The following is a 25,282-nucleotide window of genomic DNA, read 5'->3' as shown; positions in this document are numbered from 1 at the left end:
GAACTGATGACAAATCCATTGAAATAACGATCCCCTGATACATAATTACTGACATATTGATTGTTACATATTTATACGTCGGTAGGTAAATACTTAACTCCGAATCACAAATACTAGCTGATGGAAATGCACTATCGAAAAATTTGATAAATGATCCATTTTCTTTCAATTTGTCTGGTCCTTGGATAAAGAGTTGAGAAAAAGACTCATAAATGCTACATGGGAAGTATTATTCTGTAGGAGCAGAAACATGGACATTATGCAAAAGCGATGGAAAAAAAGATTGGCAGGTTTCGAAACGTAGGTGTAGAGAAGAAGAGAGAATTAGATGGATTTAGCGGGAAACGAATGAGAGGGTATTAGAAATGGTGGGGGAGAAAAGAACAATTAGGAAAGAAGAAGAGAAACTAGTTGGGACATTGGCTGAGAAGGAATTGTATCATGAGGGACATAATACAGGGTATGGTGGCAGGAAAAAGATGGAAAGGACAAAGAAGGCTACAGTTGAGAAAAATTGTACGTGAAGACAAAGAATTTACCTGAAGAACATGGAGCATAGAAGCTTCTCATTTTGGGCGGTTGATCTGCCAATAATGGTGGAATATCTATAATGATGACCCTGAATCGTTACTTTAAAAGTTTCACGTTACTTGCTCCATGTTAAGATTGATTATTATTATTATTATTATTGTTATTAAATAATAAGAACCGTTATTTTCCTTACCTCACATTGTGTCCCAGTATATCCTACTGGACATATGCAACGAAAACCATTGACTAAATCAACACATTCACCTCCATTTCTACATGGCATACTCTCACACTCATTAATGTTAGTGTGGCAATCACGTCCTGAAAAGTAAAGAAATTTCTTAACAATAGTGTCAAAGTTTATCAAAAATATTTTTTTAAAAAATTTCATAAATGCATTAAATTATTATTGTATCCAGTACTTAGAAAAGATTTTATCTGAAGTTTCAAGAAATTCGATTTGCATTTTTTTTTTCTTCAATATTTTCTTCCACCAAGATTTTGCACAAGTGATTGTTAGCTCCATTTAAAATATTGTTTTGTTAAGGATGTGAAAAAAAAAGTAAAATTCAAACAACCTGATTGATGGATTAAAGAGGGTGTCAAGACGATTTTATGTCAAGACGAAGAGATTAGCAAATATCCTGAAACGAAGAGTTAACATTCAGTGCCACGGAAAGGCATTCATTTCCTATCCTCTTCAACTTGAAAATATGAAAAAGTGCGTTGCTAAATACGTATTTCCACAAATATCATCTTAAACTATTGTATACAATGTTTAATATCTACGCCATCTCTTCTTAGACCACTAATTTATGTTTAACCCATTTTGGCCCAATAGATATCTCTACCTGTGCTACCTGCCTGACGCCAATAGATGCCGTTAGCGTGCAGGCAATTTTCAGATTCAATTGAAAGTGAAAAATTTATTTCGAAATAGAACAACGCATTATTTTAATGTAGCTAAGTATTCAGCGAGCCGAAAAGTTCGGGGGAACACCGTTAATAAGAGAAAATTCCTGGCATATAATATACTCACATAAAGAAAAATTCTGAACGAAACTCTGATGTGGTTAAGACGACCAGACCGCGGATGATTTTCGGAAAGTATGGTCATCACATCATTAATACCGTCTCCGTTGTTGCTGGCTTTCTTTACCGAATCCGCTACCTCTTACTTTCGGTAACTCCCCAAACGTCCTCACAACATTAGATGAACGCCATCTATCAACGTCATCTAAATATTAATCAAAACCGGTAGTGTTGATCTTCGGTACTTTCACAGGAACCAATAAGTCAGTGGAGCTTGGGCGTTGGCATGCATTCTAATAATTAATATTAACAATATTATTGACAAATGGATTAAGATAGTTTGTGTTTCCTGTATGTCATTGATAAACAAGTGTAAAAAGGCACAGTAAGTTTAGATGTATAAACATGAACACACACACTTACCTGTAAATCCTGGCTGACAGGCGCAGTGGTAATCATTTACAAGGTCGATACAAGTAGCTCCATTTTGGCACTGTCCCACGCAATCATTAATGTTATGATCACAATTTTTGCCTGCCCAACCTTTTTGGCACTTACATTCATAGTCGCCCACCAAGTTTTGACAAGAATAGGCGTTGATACATGGAGAACCCTGGCATTCGTCAGCATCTAGGAAAAACAACAGAGAACAACATTGTAGTAGTGAGGTGCTATTAAACTACTACTTTCTACAATATATCTTCCTATATGGAGAAAAAGCTTGTAGTAATTGTAGAGTAGACCGGTCCTTTCAATCAATGATTAACTTTCTTATGTAACTGGAAACTCGATATTTGGAAGTGAGTCAATTACCTCAGAGAGTTTTCGAGTTCAAAGTCTGTATACTGAACACAAATGAGGCTTTAGTAACGTGTTAACTGATAAAACCAAGAGAATGCTTCCGAAATGTATCCATGCGGAGCACATATTGCATCATTACATATGTCACACAATTCAATCTATGTTATACCTGTATTTTTAAGAATCTTCCTTGCACTCTCGTCTTCGCTTTTTTTTTTTTTTTTTTTTCGTAATATTTTCAATGTTCAAGTCTACAGTTTTATCGTACAGTGCACAGGATTTGTCTGGAAAGTAGTAAGACTGAATTAAAAGATAAAAAGTTATTCACAATTTTGACACATCGACTTAATAGTTTTCACAATATGCCCCTTCTGCATCAACACAGCGTGTCCAGCGACTCTGCTAATCACTGAAGGCTCCCTGGAACGCAGAGGCTGGAATGCTTTTCAGCTCCCTCGTTACAGCCTCTTGAAAGGTCTGGACCAAGCCGTGCTGCCGTCCTTTCATGATCTTTTTCAGTCGGGAAAAGAGGAAGAAGTCTGCAGGAGCGACGTCTGGGCTGTAGGGTGACTGGAGAAGCTGTGTGATGCTATGTTTGGTCAGGAAATCCATTAGCAAAGGCGGTGTGGCTCGGCGCATTGTCATTCCGAAGTTTTCGGTCACAATTTTGTTCACAATAGTTTTAGCCAAGTTTAATTGTTCTATCATCCACACACTCAATCTGCGGTCGGAGTTCAAAAGATTTCGTATTTTCACTAGGTTTTCATCACTTTTTGCCATTAAAGGAGGTCCTGACCGTTACTCATCTTCAACTTGTTCTTTTCCCTCCCGAAACAATTTGAGCCACTCAGAAATACTTGATTGGCCCATGGCATCACTCCTATAAGCAGTCTTGATCATGTCATGGGTCTCACTCGCAGTTTTACCCAGTTTGACGCAAAACTTCACCGCATAACACTGCTCTAACAAATAACGAGCACTGTAATTTACAGAATTGTATAAGTATAGATAAACAGTGCAGCAAAATTGTGACAATGCTCATATTTCGAATTGGTGCTCATATGTGAAAAAGTAAAATAATCGTGTGGTCACCAGGGAGGGTTCTTAACATATTTTATACACTATAATATTCTTAGAAAATACCTAAAAATCCTTCATCTCTAATGCCTGTGCTTCAATCAGAAGTCAAACACGAGATTACGCACACCACAGACAATTACTTAATTCGAAGCAGCTTTAATTTTATAAATTCACTTACCGAATTGACAGGTGTTTCCTTCCCAGCCAGACGGACAAATGCACCTAAAACCGTTCACCTGATCCACACATGTTCCGCCATGATGACAAGGTGAGGATGCACATTCATCTATATCTGAAAGTACAAAAATGAGACGTAAACTTAATATTTCACTTCATTTTATTTTATTAAAATGCAATGCAGCAGCGGTGTAACAAATGAGTCGAGATTCTTCCGAATATAAGTTGCGTTTTTCTTCATAATAGAACTAAACTGAAAGACTTATCTGACAAAGCTTTGTTTATTTATTTATTTACTATATGAACAAAGTAACGAAGTGAAATAGCGAACAAAACATGTAAAAAATTACTGAAATTGGCAAATAAACATTAGCGTAAAATCAGTTTGTCTTCAGGCAGTTATACGTTCATTTGCAATGTATTTGCTACTAAACCATTAAATCACTAAATCAGTACTACTTTTATTTAATTCGTAGTAATATTGATTGGGGAGCTGCAATCTCCAGGATTATCTGACAAGATGCACACTTGATTTTAAATTACTTACAACACTCCAAAATTAGACAATCTTGAGGGCACATATGACTCGTAAAGGTTTCGGAGCCTGTCACGATGCATTTGACTTTGAGAGGCAACGTCTTAGGGGTCATTATCTACGCCTGAGAAATACAATTTTATTGCCATCTTCTGCACACGTTAGACAAGAGAGAGATCTGCGAAGAATATGGGTGAATCTCATTCTATTTAGGACGCGTATCAATCAATTTTCCATATAAAGATGTAGACAAACAGGCAGTTTACTTCAGTTCCTGTTCAGTTTACTTCAGAATATAAGTAACCGTGTAATAATATGCAAACAGACAGTTTACTTAAGGTAATGTTATGAGAAAATGTTCTTTTAAAATAGATGTTAATAAATATGCGTGCAGATTGTAATTATTTGGCTTAGGTTTTTGTCAAAAGTATATCATTATACTATCCTATAACAGAAAAGATTGCAAATGGCTGTTCATATTCTTTTGAACATGACTGTACAAAGAAAAACTGGGTGTTCATTTTCTTTTTAATATGACTATACTCTTGGAACACGAACTAAGAAATTGGACTACCAATCCGAAAAGAATGGTCGAAAAACGAACCTTTAAAAAAAGTATAACAATGGTAAAGAAGCCGGGCGCATCCTTAATGTCTAATTTTCTTTGCATTGTTTTTGATGCCTCCCTACCATCAGTATTATTTTTAAACAAAGACCCTTGGATTTTTTTTCTGTAGTGACTGTTACCAGCCCGTCTTCACGTGGGAAGATAAACTTTAAAAATATGAGAGAGGGAAAAGGCATAGGGAACCTGTATTTTCTTCCCTCCTTTTTTTTAATAATTACGCGGGGGGAGGAAGAATAAAAGGAAATCAGGAAAGTAGGGGGCGTGATAGTTGAAGGCAAGAGATATGACATGTAATTGATACTTGTGCCGCTCAATTGCACTGATTTAAGTCCCTGTATCGACTACCCCAAGAGGTGGGCCAAATCGATGAAATAAGATGGAATTATGATTTTTTTGTTTTGTTTGTTTGAAAAGTGTGGGGTGCACATCCTACTTCTATGATTAAGATTCCCGTGTTAGTTATATTCCAAACTTGTGTGTGTGGTTTTCCTTGGCGTGCCAACATCACTACTTTTTTTTGTCTTTTTTTCTTCTTCTTCTTCTTTTTGTATGAATCTTCCCCTTGGCCTCCGCTCAGCCACCCCCTACACTACCTTTTGGCTGTTCATCGAGCATCATCGCCAGAGGGTAGTGTTGCTACCTTTGGGCATGGAGCTCATAAACATTCATTAAGATCTTTTTAAAAAGTTACAACAATAAAAAATGTGTTTAACGGAATATCGCAATTCTGCAACTTACTTTCTTCCGTTTTAAGAACAGGCAAGAGCGCCGATCCTGGGGGGGCCGAGGCCCCCCAAACTTCATATGGGCTCCGCATTGTATTTATGAATATACAATATTTGGCATGATTTAAAGGTAATTTGTCCTCATAAATCCTCATATAAATGCCTTCTGCATTTGAATGCCCCCCCCCCCAAATTTACAGAAAAATCGGCGCCCTTGAGAACAGGTTGTTGTTTAATATAGTTAATGTTGGTTTTAATAATACTCAACACGCCGCTACACGATTAAACTATATTCTTCATTTGGGCTGAGTAACTATTACCTATCTAATCTAATTTTAGAATCTAATCTAATTTTCGCCAAGTCACTGAGCATGTTCTTTATTGAATAAAACAATGAACTGAATAATGCTTCAAAATCTTTTAAAAATATAGGAAGTGTTAGAATTAATGTTAGCTTAAAATTCGTTTTAGAAGAAATGACATACAATCTTACTCTCAAAAGGTCAGTAAATAAATAAAAAAAAAAAAAAAACGCTTTTCTACTAAAGCTAAAAACGCTAAAAAGCTAAAAACGCATACTCGTTCATATGTATGCTTAATTTGAATAAGAGTTCATACAACAAATTTACAATTTTACAGTAGACCTTGTTCATGTTTTCTCTTTTAGCTTTTGTGTTATGTTTTACAGATTCTATTAGACATCGATTCTATGTTAGAATTACAAACACTTTAAATTATAAAATATAACCTATAAAACTAAAACCCAAAAACTAGAAAGAAAAGCTTATCCTGTAAAATTTCAAAATGTGTTATATGAGCCCTTATTCAAATCAACTCTTCCATAGTTTATGTTCTTTATACGACTTCTTAAAGTACGTAATAATACAGGTTATATGACTAGAGGAAAGCAAAAACAATCAGGTATTCAATAGAGTAACTTTTTTAGGATTGCTTTAGAAGACAATTGAGGTTGCCTCGTCTCGGAAATTCTGTTTCAAATGGCTCGTCTCGTATTTCGTCACGAAAATTCTGTACTCATCTTATCCCGTGGGCAACTTTAAACGATGTGGATAATTTACGGCATTCTACCTTGCTGTATTGGTTCAGTGGCCCCGTCTAGGTATCAATAGTTCGATAAATCAGCCGGAAGGGTCAAATACTCAGAAAAGATAAACAAAATAATTTATTATATTTATTCGTGAGTTAGTATTTCGAATACACTTTTTAAAGTATGGCGACCAAAATTTTAAAATAAAATAAATAAGCTATCTCGGCAAACATGAGAAATATCTTATTTCGAAGAGCTCATGAGCCATTCTCTATTTCAAAGAAATAGAATGGTAAATCAATCTCAATGTGATTATAGGAAGAGTGTAGAGTGCCAAAGTGAGCCATGTACACTCATGTCCAAAATTATTGTCGCATTTCTATAAATATGTTGTAGGAATATAATTTGATAACGAATTTGCCCGGTATTTCTTATAATGTTAGTACGTGTATAATCGGCAAAGACATGAGTATGTGGCAAATTTCATGTCAAAAGAGCAGTAAATAAGAACAATAAAACGAAAATAAAATTTTCTTGTCCATTTAATAACATTTTGTTTTACTCATTCTAATTTTCGTATTTATAATTCTTTTTCTGTGAAATTTACCACAAATATACATTTCTCGATTATATACATAGTATCAGTATTAAAAGTACCCTGCATCTATTATCAAATTACATTCTTACAAGGAAACAGTTATAGATGTGCGACAATCATTTTGGACATGAGTGTACATGTAGCCTATTCTGCTGACGGAATATAGGTATGCAATGGTTGTTATTTTCGTCGGTAGGTATTCATATATAAAAACGCATACACGTTCATATACATAATCGTAATTTATATACGTCATTGAAAAGTTCAACACTCAAATTTGTCAGTCAACTATGATAACTAAAGTGTTTGGTTTTTACTTTTTTCTTTTATCAGATTCACTGTTAGAAGAACAAGTTTAAATATAGTATTGTATACAGTAAATCCTTGCTTATTTTACTACAAAATTCACTTCCCGCTATAGTGTTTAAAGAATAAAATGATCTCATACTGATTTTGTCTGGAACATTGTCTTAGTTTTATTGTTTGAAAGTTAATCCGTACAACAGACCTGACAGAGTGGCTCTACGTAGCGCAGTCGCTATCGCTCTCGTCTTTGGTACGAGCAGTCTCGGGTTCGATTCCTGGTGGGAACACTGGGTCGAAAAAGCATAAAAGCTATTTCAGGCCAGTCATCTTAAGTGAGGTTTTCTTCATTCACACCAGGCAAATGCCGGGATGGTACCCAAGGTACAGGGATGATACCTGAGACTAATATTTTACCAAGCGGTCGAAAGAAAATTCTTACGTTATATTTGAGTTCGAATCTCTTGATTAATCATCATGCCCAGTAGCGTAGCCAGGATGTGTGTTTGGGGGGGGGGCAAGTGCTGTTATAGGTACATATAGAAAAATTACAAACAAAAAATATATAAACATAAAAATATATAAAAAATTACAAACATCAAAGTACTAAAGTACATTGCCGGACCTCTTTGTGGGGGCCCCTCCGCCCCCCTTCCCTACGCCACTGATCATGCCCGAGCTTTTCTAGGGTTTCTCCTCAGGTAATGTTTAGTTAAAAGCCTTAGTCAACTTTCTTTCAAAAATTCCTTTGAATTTACCCTCATATCGATCGCATATTTGTAACTTTTTTGTCGGGATTCCCCAAAGGAAAGAGAGGATTCCCGAGGTCGAAATGAGCGTAAATCCCTTGCACACGTTCCCACTCATCTTGGTTTTGCAAAGTTTGGTCACTAAAGGTATCACATAGTGTAAAATTGTTGTTGGTATTTGTGCAATGGCTCCCCAAAGTTACTTTTCTTATATTTGGCACCTCATTGCTTGGAAAGAATGCACTCTACAGCATTTTTGTACATAGAACTTTCTGGCTTGTTTTCATGCATAAATTTACCCCTCTAGCGTTGTAAACGGTATTTTGCAACAGCTAGTATAAATATCCCTACGGCTCCACTTGGAAATGAACTCCAAATCTCGCATTTCATATATACAGCACTCCTGCTAAACCACTGCAAATTCAAAATGTGAAACACATGTATTTTCCATTGTATATTTAAAATTGGCTCTTTTCCACTGTGTATGGCAACACTAGTAGGGTACGGTGTTGTGATAGTAGCAAAGAAACTACCATCGTGGGGTAGCCACTAACTACCACTACTACTACAACTATCACCACCTGGCGAAGAGTGGTGGAACTATGGGTTGTTGTTCTTGGCCAAAGCGGGCTCTTTTTTTCTACGTGAGACAGGTAGATACCTAAACCAACAGCACCAGCTATTGAAGGAAATGGTTGGATGCCTTCTCGAAAATCCAATTAATTTAAACCCAGGAAAATAACAGGGAGACGGTTCTGTCTGGACCACGAAGCACTCGACGTTGCCATATCCACAAGGTCACGAAACAGTGAGAAATCATAATAAAAATAGTACTTTGTTAAAGGAAAATCCAACAATAAGACTCCTCATCTATCAGGAAATTTAAAACAAACCATCTTTAAAAGATCTGACTTCTTGACGTTGAAATCATGGTTTTATGTGTGAGTAAAATTAGCTCATGTATGCAAGAGACGTAAGTCACTAATGGGGAAATTAAACTATAATCTTAATAGCTTGTGTGATTTTGCTAATCCTGTTCTCAATACTCCAGCAGCTTCTTCATTAAGCACACCAGTGATGAACACAGAATTTCTTCTAGGGGGGTCAAGCTTTCAATTTAATTTTCTTTCAGGACGTGATTTTGTACGTATACAATGATTTATATATAATATTTTAAATTTTCCAATATCTTGTTCAAGGGGAGCTACCCCCCCAAAAAAAAACTTACATATGTCACTGATATACACTTATGAGCCATAAAAAGAAATAGCAAACAATCGGTGGGCTAATGGCTGGCATGATCGGAAATTACAAAAATAAAGTTGAAAAACACGTTGGCCCAATGTAGTTTAAAATGTGGGCCAATAAACAATGAACCATCACTTATCCAATAGTTTCGGCTTTGCGCTCTTCAATCATTTTTTTTCTTTCTTTTGCAGGTGCTTCGTTGGCAAATGGTCGGTAAGGAAACCAAATATAACTTATGGCCAACGTTGGCAGATGGTTATCCTACCGTTCCCCATTGTCTGTGCAACTGGATAGCGAGTCAGAGCCTGGATTTGAGTAAGCGTGAGTCCCATTTACGATAGGGAGCCCAAGTCCAAAACAGTGGGATATCGATAGAAAATGCTAGCTGAATTAAAGATAGTGAGTCTGAGTGAACTCCAATTGCAAAATAGTTATCTTCACTGTCTACTGGTTTAGTTGTTCCACTAGCTTTGTTAGGTAAATGAGCTAGAACATATATAGTTTTACAGGACGAATGTGTGAATGTAGGACTAGAAATATCAAACGCAAACTAATAGTTTATGTAAATGGACAATTTAATCACATATGTTCCGATAGTTCTCTATCTCAAACAGCTTTAAAAAGGTGAAAACAGAGTTCATTATGAAACACAATACTAGTTCTATATTTTCAAACTAACAGGAATTTTCCTATATGTAAAACGATTTTCGCCCATCCAAGGTTTCTTGTAACATATTGTAGATTTCCTCGTTCTTTTTCTTTTGCTTCCCCGTTTGTTCACCTCTTTTGAATATAAAAATTGTTCTCAAAAACTTAAGTCTGCAGTACTTTGTTAAAATTTAAATATTGGCAAATATAGTTCTTATTTTTATTTATTTTTTTTATTTCTTACTTACTTTTTGTACAGAAACGGGGCTTTAATATATTTTATGTAAAATGCTTCACAATTTTCAGCAAAAATCGACGGTTTGGGATGATTTGGAAACCAGAATTATAGGAAAGATAGTGGAAGTCCAACTAATATCTATCTTCTCTTCGAATCTCGGAGTCCTGGGATCTACACCTGGTGCGAATGCCTTGAAATCTGAACGCATTACGATGGTTCGGATACACCTTAAACCCTAGGTTCTAATATAGCCACGGTGCTGAACGCCATTCCAACCAAGAGTTACCTTGTGGCTATGTGGTTAATGTATGGGCGTTCAGTACGGGAGATCCTACTTCGATTTCCGATGAGATCTCGTGTGGTTCGGATCCCACGTTAAGTTGTAGGTCTAATTGTAATATATACTCAGGATGCTAATTCCCAAACCAACCAATAGAATTCAATTGAACCAACAAATTAAACATTTGCTCTATTGATGTAAGTACCGTACATAACTAGTTGGTAGTCATATTGTTCATGGTTGGTCGCCAAGATGCCTTTGTCTTCGAGCAATCCGTATGAGAACACAAAATTACATTTCTTTTCTTTCTGGTTTATTTGCTTGAACCTATATACATATATAAAAGTGTTGTAATAATCCTTTAGTACTAATTAAAGATTAGATTGCTTTCTTCCTACACCCTGACCTTCAGATGCAATAAATACCAGACATCTTATCTGTATTTTTCCATTGTGTTAGGCAGCGTAAGGGTGGCGCTAAAAGCCCATAAATAAAGTATTAGCCGGATAGGTTTGGGTAAGTCTTTAAGATATAATACAATATACCGTACAGATAGTTATAGTGTTGCTAAACATTTTTCTTTTCATTTCTTCCTTTTCTAAATCTTTCATTTTTTTCCAGGAACAATCAGGGAACGTTTCATTTTGTTTCCTTCTGTTTCAGTTGGTTTGGTTTGGCTATCATTTAGCTAGCTACTATGGTTGCGTTCTAGAAATTAAACTGTCAAAAAGATGTGATAATTATCCCAGTTCTTGAGTCTCACCGTTTAAAGAGGCGGGTACCAAAAATGACTCTTCGCGTGTTAGATGACTTTTCAACGTTGCCAAGTCTTTCTTTTCAATGTTTTTGCTCTATAATATCCGCAAATTGTTTGCTTTTATCCTTTTGACCTATTGAACATGATAACATTTTTGCAATATATGTTGTATCTAGTTCTTCTTATGTGAAAATTTGAAAACAAGCTGTAGGACTCATCTATATGCATATTATTAAATATTTAAAATAATTTTCGTTACAAATTAGTAAATATTACTTCATTCGGTTGTTTGTTCAGACAGATAATTCCATAGATTTTATATGCGAGTAAAGAGACACTTGCCTATCGCTGCAGTGTACCAAGAAGCGATAACATTTGACACATGGAACTTGCGCACTTCTTAAACTCTTGAAACGAATTTTACTTTGTGGTATATGCTGAGAATACTTTCTATGAAGAAAGCATACTATCAATGAATTCTCATGAGCTTTATTTATTTATTTATTTATTTATTTTTATTTTAATTTTATTTATTTATTTATTTATTTATTTATTTATTTACTAGCAGCGTTCACCCCGCTTCGCTGCGGTCACCCCGGAACGCAATAAACTTTGTTACTTAGATAATTTTTACTTTTTCGCTTTCAAATTGCAGTAAATGTTAACATTATAGCGCCTGTCATTTATGTTAACCCGCCGAGTGACACGGTCATGCGGGTTGCATATAAATACGTTTATTTTTATACCTATGATGAACTAACAAAGGATTTGTACGTTATGGACACTTGAATGGTCAATTATCTCAAGACACTGGTAATTAAAAATTAAAGTGATATGATAAAAACCATCTAGGGTCCAAATCCTAATAACCCCCCAAAAATGAAAGAAATTGGTTCAGCCGTATTAGCGTGATGAGCTAACAAAGGATTTGTGCGTTCTCTTTTATATAATAGATTTATTTTATTTTATTTTTTTTTTTTTTTTTGTTACGCAGCCGTTGCCACTCAAATAGCTCAATATCAGCGGAGATGGACCTCGATGAAAATAAATAAATTCAAAAGAAATGCTAAAGGTATTACTGCTATCGCACATTTCTATAACTTGTTTTTCTTTGAAGCAGTACTAGATAATATTAGAACATTGCATTATCAAACGTTGTGTGCAACCCCAAAACTGTATACAACTCAGCATCATACAGTTCAATATTTCAATATATTGTGGAAAATATAATCTTGTCTAAAGGTCTTAAAATGTAGCAAACCGGAAGTTAAAAAAAAAAAAGCATGTGTGACTGGTTTCAGCGAGGAAGAAGCTTGGATTTATTTGCGATGAGTATGTCAAATAATTTACCTCAAGTACTTTTTTTTTTTTTTTTTTCATTTACACATCGATTCTTCACTTTTGCTTAAGAGTTGGCAATACTTCAGCGAGGAAGAATCGCAACAGAAAATGGCCAATTTATAAAAATCGAGTTCGATAAGTAGCATACACAGAAATATTATCAAAGATGGAAAAAGGTTTCAAGAACACAAATTCACAGTATTTCAAGACACGCGCGACTTTTGTATAGATATCTTCTATATGTATTGTCGAAATCGCCTTGCATGCAGTGGCGCATCCAGAGAAAGGGCAGTTGGTGGTTAACAGCCTTTCACTAAGACTACCTTTTGCTTTTAAGTTCAGGTATCTAGTACCACATTACAATTATTATAGCATATCATATATTCTATATGTAACTATTTTATTCTATTTTGATGTAAAGCTTCATATTTTGAGCCTACGTCCAACGTCTAGGAAGCGATCCATTCCCTCCAAACAACCTTTCTGGATGTGCTACTGTTTGCGTGCGCCCTGAGTTTAACTTTAAAAACATAAATATATAAAATAATGATAATTTTGTGCTAATTGTTACGTTAAAGATATATATATTGGATGAATCTATCAAACGATAATTGTTGTATTTTCTTGAGTATAGTTTCTTAAATCTTATCAAATACACGTCTCACTATCAATAATTTTGTAATGAAATATGTGTTTCCCGAGTGAGGTAATTCTCAGATTTCTCGTAGCAATGACAACCTCAAAGGCTTATCTTAAACATAAATTAAACATAACTTTCTTACAAGGCTGTCTATATTCTTTATTATAAATTAACGAGAAATGTTACAGTTTCGGAAGTATATCACTTCCTTCTTCAGACTACTATTTCAACTGAAACCATAGATAACGTAACATAATTTGTTATCTCTACCAATCAAGAATATTTTTTTTTTCCTTTAAAATTCAAAATATATGTCCATTGTTGTGACAATTTTAAACTCTTAACAGAAATAATACATTGTTAATTAATCTTTATATTTCTTTTAACATATATTAACTAAATTAAATACTAATTAACTATCTAAATATTGAAATTTTCTACCTAATATTGAATACTAAATTTTCTACCTGAATATTGATTACTAATTAACTACGTGAATATTGAAAAACATATAAATAAAATTTAACCCTATATTGTCCTTATATTCTACTTTTCTTCTTTCTTCTTTCTTCCCTTTTCAAAATGTCCTCCCATTCTTCATTAATACTCAAACCACTATTCAAGTTCATAGCTTTAACGTACACTTCTTTTATCCTCTTCGCTTCTTTCCACTTCCTAACCAGTTGTCTCCCTTCATATTCCAATATTTTCGCTCCTTCCCAGTTTACTTCGTGGCCTGTTTCATCTACGTGCTTGTAAATGGCATTCGTGTCTCTCTTCAATCTTACATCATCTTTATGCTGTTTTAAACGTTCTTGCATTCTCTTCTTGGTTTCTCCTATATACACCTTATCACACATCCCACACGGTACTTCATATATCACTCCTTTCTTACATAATTCCGCTGACGTTCTCATCTTCTTTTTCTTGATGATATCTATTATCTTCATTCCTTCTTGCCTGTACGTCTTAATACCTTCTCTCTTAAGAATTCTTCTTATCTTCTTTGATATCACCCCTGCACTTTCAATACCATGCCATCTTTTGTTCTTGTCCTCTTCTTTCTCTTCTTCTTTCTTACTTTTCTTCCTTCTCTTCCTGCTCTTTTTCTTGTCCTTATCACTGTAACCATTGTCTTTCAATTGTTCGCATAGTCTTTCTATATCTTTCTCCTTTTGATCTTCCTTCGTATTTATCATTTTGATCTTCTCTTCCATATTCCTAATGAAATTAATTTTTGTTTCTTCATCGACATCACTTCTTTTATTGCAGTAAACTTCTGATTTCAGTTGGAATAGTAGTCTGAAGAAGGAAGTGATATACTTCCGAAACTGTAACATTTTTCGTTAATTTATAATAAAGAATATAGACAGCCTTGTAAGAAAGTTATGTTTAATTTATGTTTAAGATGGACACAAGGCCTTTTCATAAAAATATCTAGGCTTATCTTAAACTACTACTAAAACGAGCGAAGTAGCTCAAGTGGTAGAGCGTTCGGGAGGTCGTGGGTTCGATTCCCGCTGCCGACAATACTGACTGGGGTTTTCCAGGGTTTCCCTCAGTCCTACCAGGCAAATGCCGGGATGATACCTACTAAACAGGCCTTGGCCGATACCTTGCCAAATCCTTTCCATTATCGTTATTGTTGTTGTTGTTAGATATCCACTATAAAATGGCTTCTGAGCTCTATCTGGTGATTGTTCAATAAATAAAATAAATCAAATAAAAATGTTATTATGTAAGTAGGATACAAATTGTACAGCTCTCAGAGATTTTTAGCGTCAAAGAGATCATCCCAGCTCTGAGCATGTAAGTATAAGATCAACTTAATCAATAATTAAATACTAGGTAATAATAATGAAGCAGAATCAAAACTGTTCGTTGAGAGAATGAAAATAAAATAAAATTATGTTCGGCTCGGTCAACACTTTGATGAGATAAAGTTACAGTAAAACTGCTACATTGGTTACTTGTTCCTCTAGTTCGCTCGCTACTTGTATATACAATATAAACCGGACTTGTTCCTGTGGAACAAAGATTGACTGTACCTGAACTTACGAACACAAGAGAGGAAACATCCATCTGTGTAGTTTACTTTTACGACGTTTGTCTTCTTTTCACTGAAACGATAGAAGATTCATCAGGGTTGGAATTGTACCCTTGTCATTCTGACATCTCATTCGTAGATCTTCGTATTGAGAAAGGCAAACAGCCCGAACCACTCTTTCTATCTTTTCTTCCTCTTTTTCTTTTTTCTCCTCACAGACATCGCTTGACAGTAATCTATCTTCAAAAAAGGACCCACCTAATAGGATTACAATAGGATTTGTCGATTTTTATAAATGGACTTCAGATTTTAAGGCTCGATTACAATCAAGAAGAAGCATCATTAACCGTATACGTACACTAACTTTTTGTTTCTTTCGTTTTCGTATAGCGACTGATACTCTCAATCTTGTGTATGATGTAGTAGTGCAGATTTCAATGGACTTCTAATATCAATAATATGGATATCGACAAACTGTTAAAGCCGGCTACAGTATAAATAACCTACGGACTTTCTCATATTTGCTCTTGCTTTCTTTGTAACGGTCATGAAGATTTGATGTGTAACAGACACCTGATTCAGTGGCGTAGTTTAAATAGCAGCTACAAGATGCCCGATCTTAAAAACATTAGTCACTAGGTTTGTGTACTGTATATTGCACTTCAGGGTAAAGTGGCTTACGTACACATTTTCTATGTATGGGATCCCGAATTCGATTTCCGTAGATCAGGGTCCCTACCGATCTGGAGAAATCTATTTCCCTGACTTTCCCTGACTTTCATGACAGGTGTCGGATGACGTTGACATATAAATGTCAACCCTTCTAATTAATCAATCATTACAATTTTAGTAGCGCTACAACTAAGAATGGTAATTTCAAAAGTTTCAACATAAATTTTCTCTCCTTATTAGTATAAGCAACGTTAAGTAGATCTTTAAATATACAAATAAAAATCTTCAAGGATTTATATGTACGAAAGATGAAGTGTATATATCCTTGTTGTTATCTTTCGGACTTCTAATTGTGCTTGATAGAGCAAGAGCAAATATAGGTAAGTGTAACTTTTCGTAGCAAAATCTCTTTATGAATGAAAACTGGTTTCTTGCCTGAAGCTGCGAGTATTGCTTTCGTGTCGACTGTTGAGGGAAAAAGAAGCAATGAACGTGTCCTTCACGTCAATTGCCCAATCAGTTTGTCTTTCTTCCTTCGGTTTTGTTTCCCTTCTGTTTTGTCAACCTCATGTCTGGTTGCCAATGTACACAGACTGCAGTCAGTCGTTCGTCGCCTGTTTTGGTTCAATGGACTCACTCACATTAACTCCTTCTTTCCCCCCAGTCCCATTGCAGCCCAAAGGCTCTCAATTCCTACATCACGAAAACATCAGGTTTTATTTCTGGAAGCCAAAGAAGTCACTTGTAAACTATTTTGGAATGAAAAACTTTGCATAAAATGAGCATAACATTAAGAGAGCTACAAAATATCAGAGAAGTTTCACGTATTTTGCAATAAAAGGTATTCACCTGCACAAATACTATATTAACTATGAATTAGCTTGAATTTATGAAATCACTAGTCATATATATTTTGATTTGAAAAAGAAAAGGTTTTGTATATTATTTGAGAAACGGAGACGACAAGAAATACTGCTTTTAGGGAAGATTATAGTTTTATTTATTTATTTATTTATTTATTTATTTATTTATTTATTTTAAGCTGCCATCACCGGCTGATAGTCATCATAAAATTTAAATTCAGAAATTTCAGATTGAATATAAAATCACATATTTCAGATGTAAATGCTGTACTATTATTTCTATAGTGTATATCCAGCACTTAAAAAAAATTTAAAAAAAAAAAAACTAAAATGAACGAATAGCACCGGAATGACGAGCCTTCTCCCAAGAGGGAACTTTTTAACTTTCTATATGACTGACTCAAAATTAAATATTATATAGCTTCAAATGATGGTATTTAATTTTAGATTATTGCTTTAAAAACAACAACAATCGTTAATATGAAGAAAGAAGACAAAAAGCATATACGTTCATTGTAGATGGAAACAATGATAATTTCAGGAAGTAGCCCAATGGGGGGAAATTCCCTCCCGAAGATACGAAATCCCCTAGTGTCATATCCCCATGCATGTTTAATGTGGCTTACCAGTATTCGTAAGTACTACTTTTCATCCCCATCCCCATGCATTGTAAGTCATGTTTCTCTTTGAGGAAGATCTGAAATAATCTGAAATCACTATTATATGGAAGAAACTTACCGGCATTTATTAATTTTTATACAACAAATTGAGTATATAACTAAGGCTAATTATTAAAACTAAAAAGAGTTTATTTTGAAAAACGTTTAGCGCTGATTGTACTTGCAGAGCTTCTGTTCAATCAAATGATAAGTATACAACATTAGCAAGACTAATGTAAGGTAATAATCGGATTGCTGAGTAATAGTTGCATCAGAAAACTAGACATCTACCGCCTTATGCAGAGTTGTTTTGATGTATGATTAGCGTAATACTAAAGGCATGACTACTGCAGGAAACATATGTTAGTAGAACACTTTAGTATGACACTAATCAATTGTCAGAACGACTCTGCATAAGGCCCCTACTGTCTACGTAGGCCTTTAAACATTATATATTGGGGAAACTAACGCAGAGAAACAATGTTGGCTTACTCTGTAGCCTTACTACGTAATTTTTGTCGCAGGGTTATTAAATACTGCATTCCTCATATTTACTGTATATCGTTGATGGCAAGTTGTTGACGCGCCATTGTTCGCTTAACATTTTTCGGAGAGTCATTCTCTTCCAGTGGCCAACCATTTGAAGTCTATCTTCCTCGCTACTGGGATGGATGAAGTCAGTAATACCTATATTTGTAAGACCATAAATTAACCGGCTTTTGAAAGAAGAGCATTCCTAAGAATTAACAAGTTTTAGCTGTCTTCAGCATTACTGAGAAATAGCCACAACAACCTCACCGTCATTAATTTACGCCTAATACCGAAACAAAATGTTTCTCTACGTACCTTCACTGTTTCTCACATCACGAACCCAACCCAAGATAATACTCTCTAAATGATTCCTCGTTCTAATCTTTATTACTTTCCAGTTCTCCTTCCGTTCTGTATATTGCTTTCTATTTCAGGTTACTAACTGATTGGCGGTATTTCATAGCTAGAATCTCATATTGTTTACATTAGATTCTGTTAGCATCTAACTATATAGACAGTAACTTAATCTCAATCTACAGAAAGGCATATTGGTTGGTGTCTAACAGATGAGAGAGAGTATGTAAATTTCACTAATACTAGAACTTCCTCAAGGCTTCGATTAACAACACGAAAAAAAAAAATGATGATTTGCCTGTTTTTCCTGCCAATAAAAGTGGCGTGCAGAAGTTTACGTATCTCCTACTTCTCTTATATACATATATACAAACAGTCCACTTCAGTTTTCCCACCATTTAAAAATATCTTCAATGATGTTACCTAAACATTTTCTCCATTTAGCTTTTAAACACACATACACACACACACACATGCATCCACCTGTTGGAAGAAGCCTCAAGAGTGGCTTGCGTGAGGCGACGTACTGGGTGTGTCCCTGAAGAAACGTACCACTCCCTTCAAAGGATGACTCCTGTTCTAGAAGCTCTTCTTCATTGAGAATCCACGCGATGCAACAAAACGTGAGAACTTACCAATCCTCTGCACTCTTTTTTTTTTTTTCCCTTGATACATATGTGTACGAATGTGTTCTATGGGTGAGTTCAATGTACAACATGACCCACTGAAAAATTTTAAAACTTTCCGCACATCTTCCACTATTCAAAAAAATAAAACTCAAAAAAAGGTAGCAAACACACACAATGAATCAACGCATATTTCCTACCTGGACGCACCCTTTTCCCACAATTTTACTTACAAAGTTGGTACTTTTTGGCATGAAGATAGTTTTCGCGCACGCATTTGCTTCAGTACCGGCATGGATGATCTCATTCTCAAAGTCACCGGTAGCATATGCGTGGACTAAATAATTAGTGCTTGCTGGTGGCTTAGGATCACTTTTACAAAGTTACGTCCAACTTTTCTTTTTCTAAAGATGTACGAGTTGATTTGATTTTGAGTTTAACGTCCCGTTCAGCAGCAAGGCTATATGAGACGTGGACCTACTGATTAACGTGGAATCCAAACCACATGAGCTCCAGCCGGAAATCGAACCCGGGTCTCCCGCACCAAAGGTGTGTATGCCAATCGCTTAGCCACGAAGGAGCTCTAAAGATGTACGAGGTGAACACCAAAAGTATGTGTCGTTTTGTTCTAAATTCAACATTTTTTGTAATTTCTAGAAAGCAACTGCAGCATCAGAGACCTCCACCCTTCGTCTCTAAGCAGTGCAGGTTTTGTTTACTGGGTGGCAGCAATTGAGTCACAGTGCCTGAACGAGAAGACGTATTTCTGATACTGTCTAGAGACATTGAATTTTCAGTTGAAAAGCAATGGATAATTGTGAAATTCCTCACCACAGCTGGACGTTGTGCAGCCAATATTCATCGTCAATTGGAAGGGTGAGTATGGTGATAGTACTCTTATAGAAAACAATGTTAGAAAGTCGGTACGTAAGTTCAAAGCAGGGCGAACGAGTGCGAAAGGTAAGCAGTCCTAACCAGCATTAACTGACGCTAACATCGCCCGTGTTGAAAATTTCATCATGGAAAATAGACACGTCACCATGTAGGACATTTGTGATATACTGGGGTTATCAATGGTAACAGTAGAAGAAATAATTACAAACGAACTGGGTTTAAGGAAAGCTTCTTCTTGCTAGATTCCACAAATACTTAATGATGATCAAGAAGAGGGAAGAATTCGATCAAGTGTTGCAAATTTGACACGCTTCAGAAGAGAGGGACACAATTTCTTGGAAAGTGTTGCGACGATGGATGAATCACAAATTTCCATTATTCAACCCAAAACAGAAAGGCAGTCGATGCAGTGGAAACACACAGATTCACCACCACCCAAAAAAATATTGTCAGGTTTCATCAAATGAGAAGGTGCTTAATGCTATCTTCTGGGATCCCTAGGAAATGGTACCGTCACACCCTGTTCCAAAAGGTCATACAATTACGGGTGACTATTTTCGTACAATTTTGAATACAGAATTTTTGCAAAGATTAACTGAGGAAGGACCATAAATGGCAAATGGCAATTTCATCCTCTACATGGGCAATGCACTTACATACCGTTCTACTGTTGTGACTTCATTCTCGGCTGACCACGGTATTGAACTTCTTCCACACCCTTGAGGTTAACCTGTAGCGATAACTTTTAAATTTTTGCCAACGTGACTTCCCTCAAGAGCCAACACTGGTTATAGAATAACGGTATGTCAAATCATTTTCTATAATCGTGTTTAAAAGTGGTTTCCAATCGGTGTGTCGCGACGTACTGGTGTGTCGCGCAGTTCCATAGAGTGAGTCAAGAAATTTTAGTATTTAAAAATCATGAATCAGTTAATAATTAGTCAAAAATCATTTTTGAGACAGACTGTACAAGTCAATGCCTCCAGCGGAAATAACAATGCAGCGGAAACTACATAGAGTCACAACTTTATAGAAACTTTTAGACTTCCACTATTATAATTTATACTATAATTAATAAAATATCAAACAAGCATGTCTCTAGACTTGGGCGTTTAGTAAAATGTGTCGTCAGACCAAAAAGATTGGGAACCACCGGTGTATTATAAGAAAACCATTAAAACGGTCAGCAGAAACATTTAAAGTGTGTCTTATATTCAGCAGAAATATTTAAAGTATGTCTTCTATTCAACAAAAATATTTAAAGTATGTCTTCTATTCAGCAGAAATATTTAAAGTATGTCTTCTATTCAGCAGAAATATTTAAAGTATGTCTTCTATTCAGCAGAAATATTTAAAGTACGTCTTCTATTCAGCAGAAATATTTAAAGTATGTCTTCTATTTTATTTTATTATTATTATTTTTTTTTGTTGCAATAACTAACCTAACCTTTTACTTAATCTAGGATTATTGAACAAACCTAACCCAACATTACTGAACAAAGCTAACTATTACCCTAACCTAAGTTTATAGAACAAACCTAACCTAAGATTATTGAACAAAAACTAACCTATTACATAACCTAACTTAGGATTATAGAACAAACCTAACGTTCTATTTAACCTAACATAGGATTATTGAACATCCTACTTATCCATCCCATTATTGAACAAATGTATCGTACTCTATATTTAACCCGATCTAGAATTATTGAACAAACCTAACCTAAGTGACTAGCATTTAATAAAAACAAAAATATCCAATACAATAAAGTACAAATACTCATGTCTGTTTATAATATACACTCTATGCATAGACGTGCGCACGTGGGGGCAAGTGGGGGCGCTCGTCCCACCTAATGTTTTGGCATTGCGTTTTTTTCGACCTTTTAAAATAATTTTCTTAGCTAATAAGGATTATATTTAACAAAAACGGACCCTGAAAGACGTCTGCAATCATCGCTTTCTCCGGGCCAATGAAAATAAAAATTAAATTATAAAGAAAGCAATGATTACAAAAGTAGTTGCATATCTTCAGGTGTACCGCTATTGATTTGCCCCCCTAATCCAAGGGTCTGCGCACGCCTGTGACTCTATGTATCCTTTTTCGATGTAAGATTTTTTTTCCTGCAATGCAAACGAACAATTTTTCAATAAAATAAGTCAAACTTACTATTTTCGCAGGTAGGACCATCCCATCCAGGATTGCATGTGCACTGAAAGTCACCTCCCAGTTCGACACAAGTTCCCCCATGTTTACAGGGTGCTGTAGCACATGGATTGTCCACTACTTCGCAGTTCATCCCTGAGAAACCTTCTGGACATCTACACAAATACTGATCGGGTGCTGTATTCTCGCACGTGCCTCCATTTACACAGGGTTCGTGGGTACCACAATAGTTCAGATCTGAAACGAGACATCAGAATTATTTATTAAATTTAAATCTCACATAGACATTATGCATAAACTACGTGAAATTTTGGTATTTGCATCATTTTTGAAAAAAATAAGCACACAAAATCTGTGATTCAATCAAGCGTCGTTTGAATAATGGTAGTTTTAATATTTATTTGCACTATTAAACGGGATTTTTTCCCTTTCTCTAAAAGAATAACCTTACTTAAAACGCACTCAGCAACGATTTCCGAAAAATATTAAGATTTCCTGTGTTGGCTCTTCATTATTACAGGAAAAATTCAAGAGATAATCTCTTATTATATATATATATATATATATATATATATATATATATATATATATATATATATATATATATATATATATATATATATATATATATATATTAATTCGGAGTCCATTGCTTTTAAACGAAGCTCTAAAGATCCATATTAATTGGGACTTGTTTCTTATTATTTTTGTGAACCTCTTTTTTCTGACACGCTTTTCTATGCTGCGAGGGACCAAGGTTCAGTTCCCAGTTGGACCTCAGGAGGCTTAAGTTCCCACTTAAGCAGCAGCTTCATGTCTCATGATCTCAGTGCTCACAAGCGACGTTAAATTTCAAACCAACCAACAAATTCCTTATTTTCCAGGTATACAAGTGTTTCTCCCGGTATGTACTATTATACTATCCAAAAGACATACATAAGAACTAGTCTTCGCTTATCAATACTGTATATATGAAACTATTCTAAGAGTTAATATTCTCTTATCAATACTGAAGAGCTAATATTCGCTTATCAACACTGCAGAAATCATATTCGCTTATCAATACTGAAGAGAGAATTTTCGCTTATCAATACTGAAGAGCTAATATTCGCTTATCAACACTGCAGAAATCATATTCGCTTATCAATACTGAAGAGAGAATTTTCACTTATCAATACTGAAGAGCTAATTGTCGCTTATCAACACTGAAGAAATAATATTCGCTTATCAATACTGAAGAGCTAATATTCGCTTATCAATACTGAAGAGCTAATATTCGCTTATCAATACTGAAGAGCTAATATTCGCTTATCAATACTGTATATATGAAACTAACATTATTCTAACAAATGAACTCCTCTTTTATTCAAATGCCTAACATATGTGGTCCTGGGTTCGAGTCCCGTTGACGTGACAAAAATTGGATGATAATAAAAGAAGCGAGGAGTAGTTCCAACCTCACATTAAGAATAAGATATAATCTTTTCGCAGCCTCGGCTCTTTAAAAGGACGCTATAAACTAATTAAACAATCAATTTTGACAAAGTTAGAAATCAAGGCAGTCCTCATGTTCAAAATTCAGGAGGATCTTAGCGTTATACATCAAACTAACAGCATCTCCGGAATATCAATGTTTATTTATGTATATTCTATTGAATTAAAAATCAATATAAAGCACGGTGACCTTTTTTTCTTACATTCCAACTGTCAAAAATGAAGAATTGGTCGTTAATAGAAAATACACACAAAAAAGCTTTTTATTTTTAAAAAAAAAGAAAGAAAGAAAGACTTGAACAAGCCAGAGATGTAAAGAAATGACAGTTGCTAAATGAAAATTGATCAATATACTCCCCATTATGTAGATATTCTTTCTTTTAACGCAAGAATTAAAACAACTAAATCCCCGCCTGAGATATTTCCAAGCTGACGAGGTGATCTTTCAAAAAATCTGACCGTGAGGAAATTAACACGTGTGAATGTATACAGCTTTTGTTGTTCGGTTCGGGATCATTAGACACAAAACCTGAATTTAAGCGAAACATTAAAAAAAAAATATGCGTCAAAAAAAGAAAATGTTAAAAAGAAAAAAAACCGTAAATCGAAGAATCTATGATACATTGCTTCAATTTCCGGCAAAAAAAAAAAAAGCTGCATATAACAGTAGACGAGGAAAGGGAGTGGGGCATACCATTGATGAATTATTGTGCTATCAAAAATAAAAGGGGATTTTTTTTTTTAAATCGTGAAACACAGGATTAAAGAGCTTACCACGATATGGCCTCTTGACAAAAGAGAACTAAAGAATGGCCAGGGACGTATATACAAGGATGCCTGAGTGATTTGGGAGTACGTAAAGGCATTGATAGAGATATGTATAGGGAGAAACGAAGGGGGGGAGAAGCGATAGCACCGTCACATCTGGGCGCCATCAGAGTCGGAATGTCGGTGTTTGTTACAGGAAAAGAAAAACCCAATCGCAAAAAAAAAAGCCCAAAAAAGACAAGAAAGAAGAGGAATATAAATTAGGAGCAAGTTCTATCGATTAATTTTGCGTCGAATTAACGAGATTATTAAAGCAGAACAAGTGGTTCCGTGACTCAGAATACTTACTTACTACATAGAGAGTACTTTTTTTTTTTTTTTTTTTTTTACGTTTTCCAGAGAAACAAAGAAGGAAAGAAAAAAAACGATAAAAACCTTTAGGCTGTGCATCTGTTACAAACCAGAAAACTATTACAAAATCTTTTCCAACAGTCTGGCTTGACTCAAGGTTAACTACAGACGAATAAATAAGATCATACTCATATATATATATATATTTTCAAAAGAAATGCATTTTTCAATTTTTTTAATGCCTCTACATATTTTTAGATTTTTTTTTCCATCTTACACATTTCCGTTAAATAGGTACATGGGCAACAAGCCAATAATTTTAAGTATGCTATGCAGAAAGGAAAACCACTTACATTATAACGTTAAAAAGAAAAAAACAGAACTACTTTTACTAAAATAAGATTTGTTACAAAGTAGAAGGTCACTAGTTTGATTCCCACGGTGAGTACTTTGCTTTTATTATTATTATTTTTTTTAATATTGAATATCTTTACTTA

The 25,282-nt window shown here is 35.0% G+C and overlaps 1 protein-coding gene across 2 annotated transcripts in view; it reads right to left on the bottom strand.

The window, feature by feature from the left end:
- Window positions 1-25,282, bottom strand: part of Ser (protein serrate) — a 370,686-nt gene that overhangs the window by 34,232 nt on the left and 311,172 nt on the right. For both annotated transcript variants that reach the window (XM_081730299.1, XM_081730300.1), the window contains exons 7-10: window positions 22,176-22,409; window positions 3,623-3,736; window positions 1,987-2,193; window positions 725-852 (exon numbers count right to left, since the gene is read on the bottom strand). In XM_081730299.1, the coding sequence (XP_081586425.1) occupies window positions 725-852; window positions 1,987-2,193; window positions 3,623-3,736; window positions 22,176-22,409 (683 nt within the window). The remainder of the gene's footprint in view (window positions 1-724; window positions 853-1,986; window positions 2,194-3,622; window positions 3,737-22,175; window positions 22,410-25,282) is intronic.

Source organism: Thermobia domestica, chromosome 11 (genome assembly GCF_964235325.1).
Source record: "Thermobia domestica chromosome 11, izTheDome1.hap1.1, whole genome shotgun sequence".
NCBI lineage: Eukaryota > Metazoa > Arthropoda > Insecta > Zygentoma > Lepismatidae > Thermobia > Thermobia domestica.
This window is presented reverse-complemented; position numbering and strand designations above follow the sequence as displayed.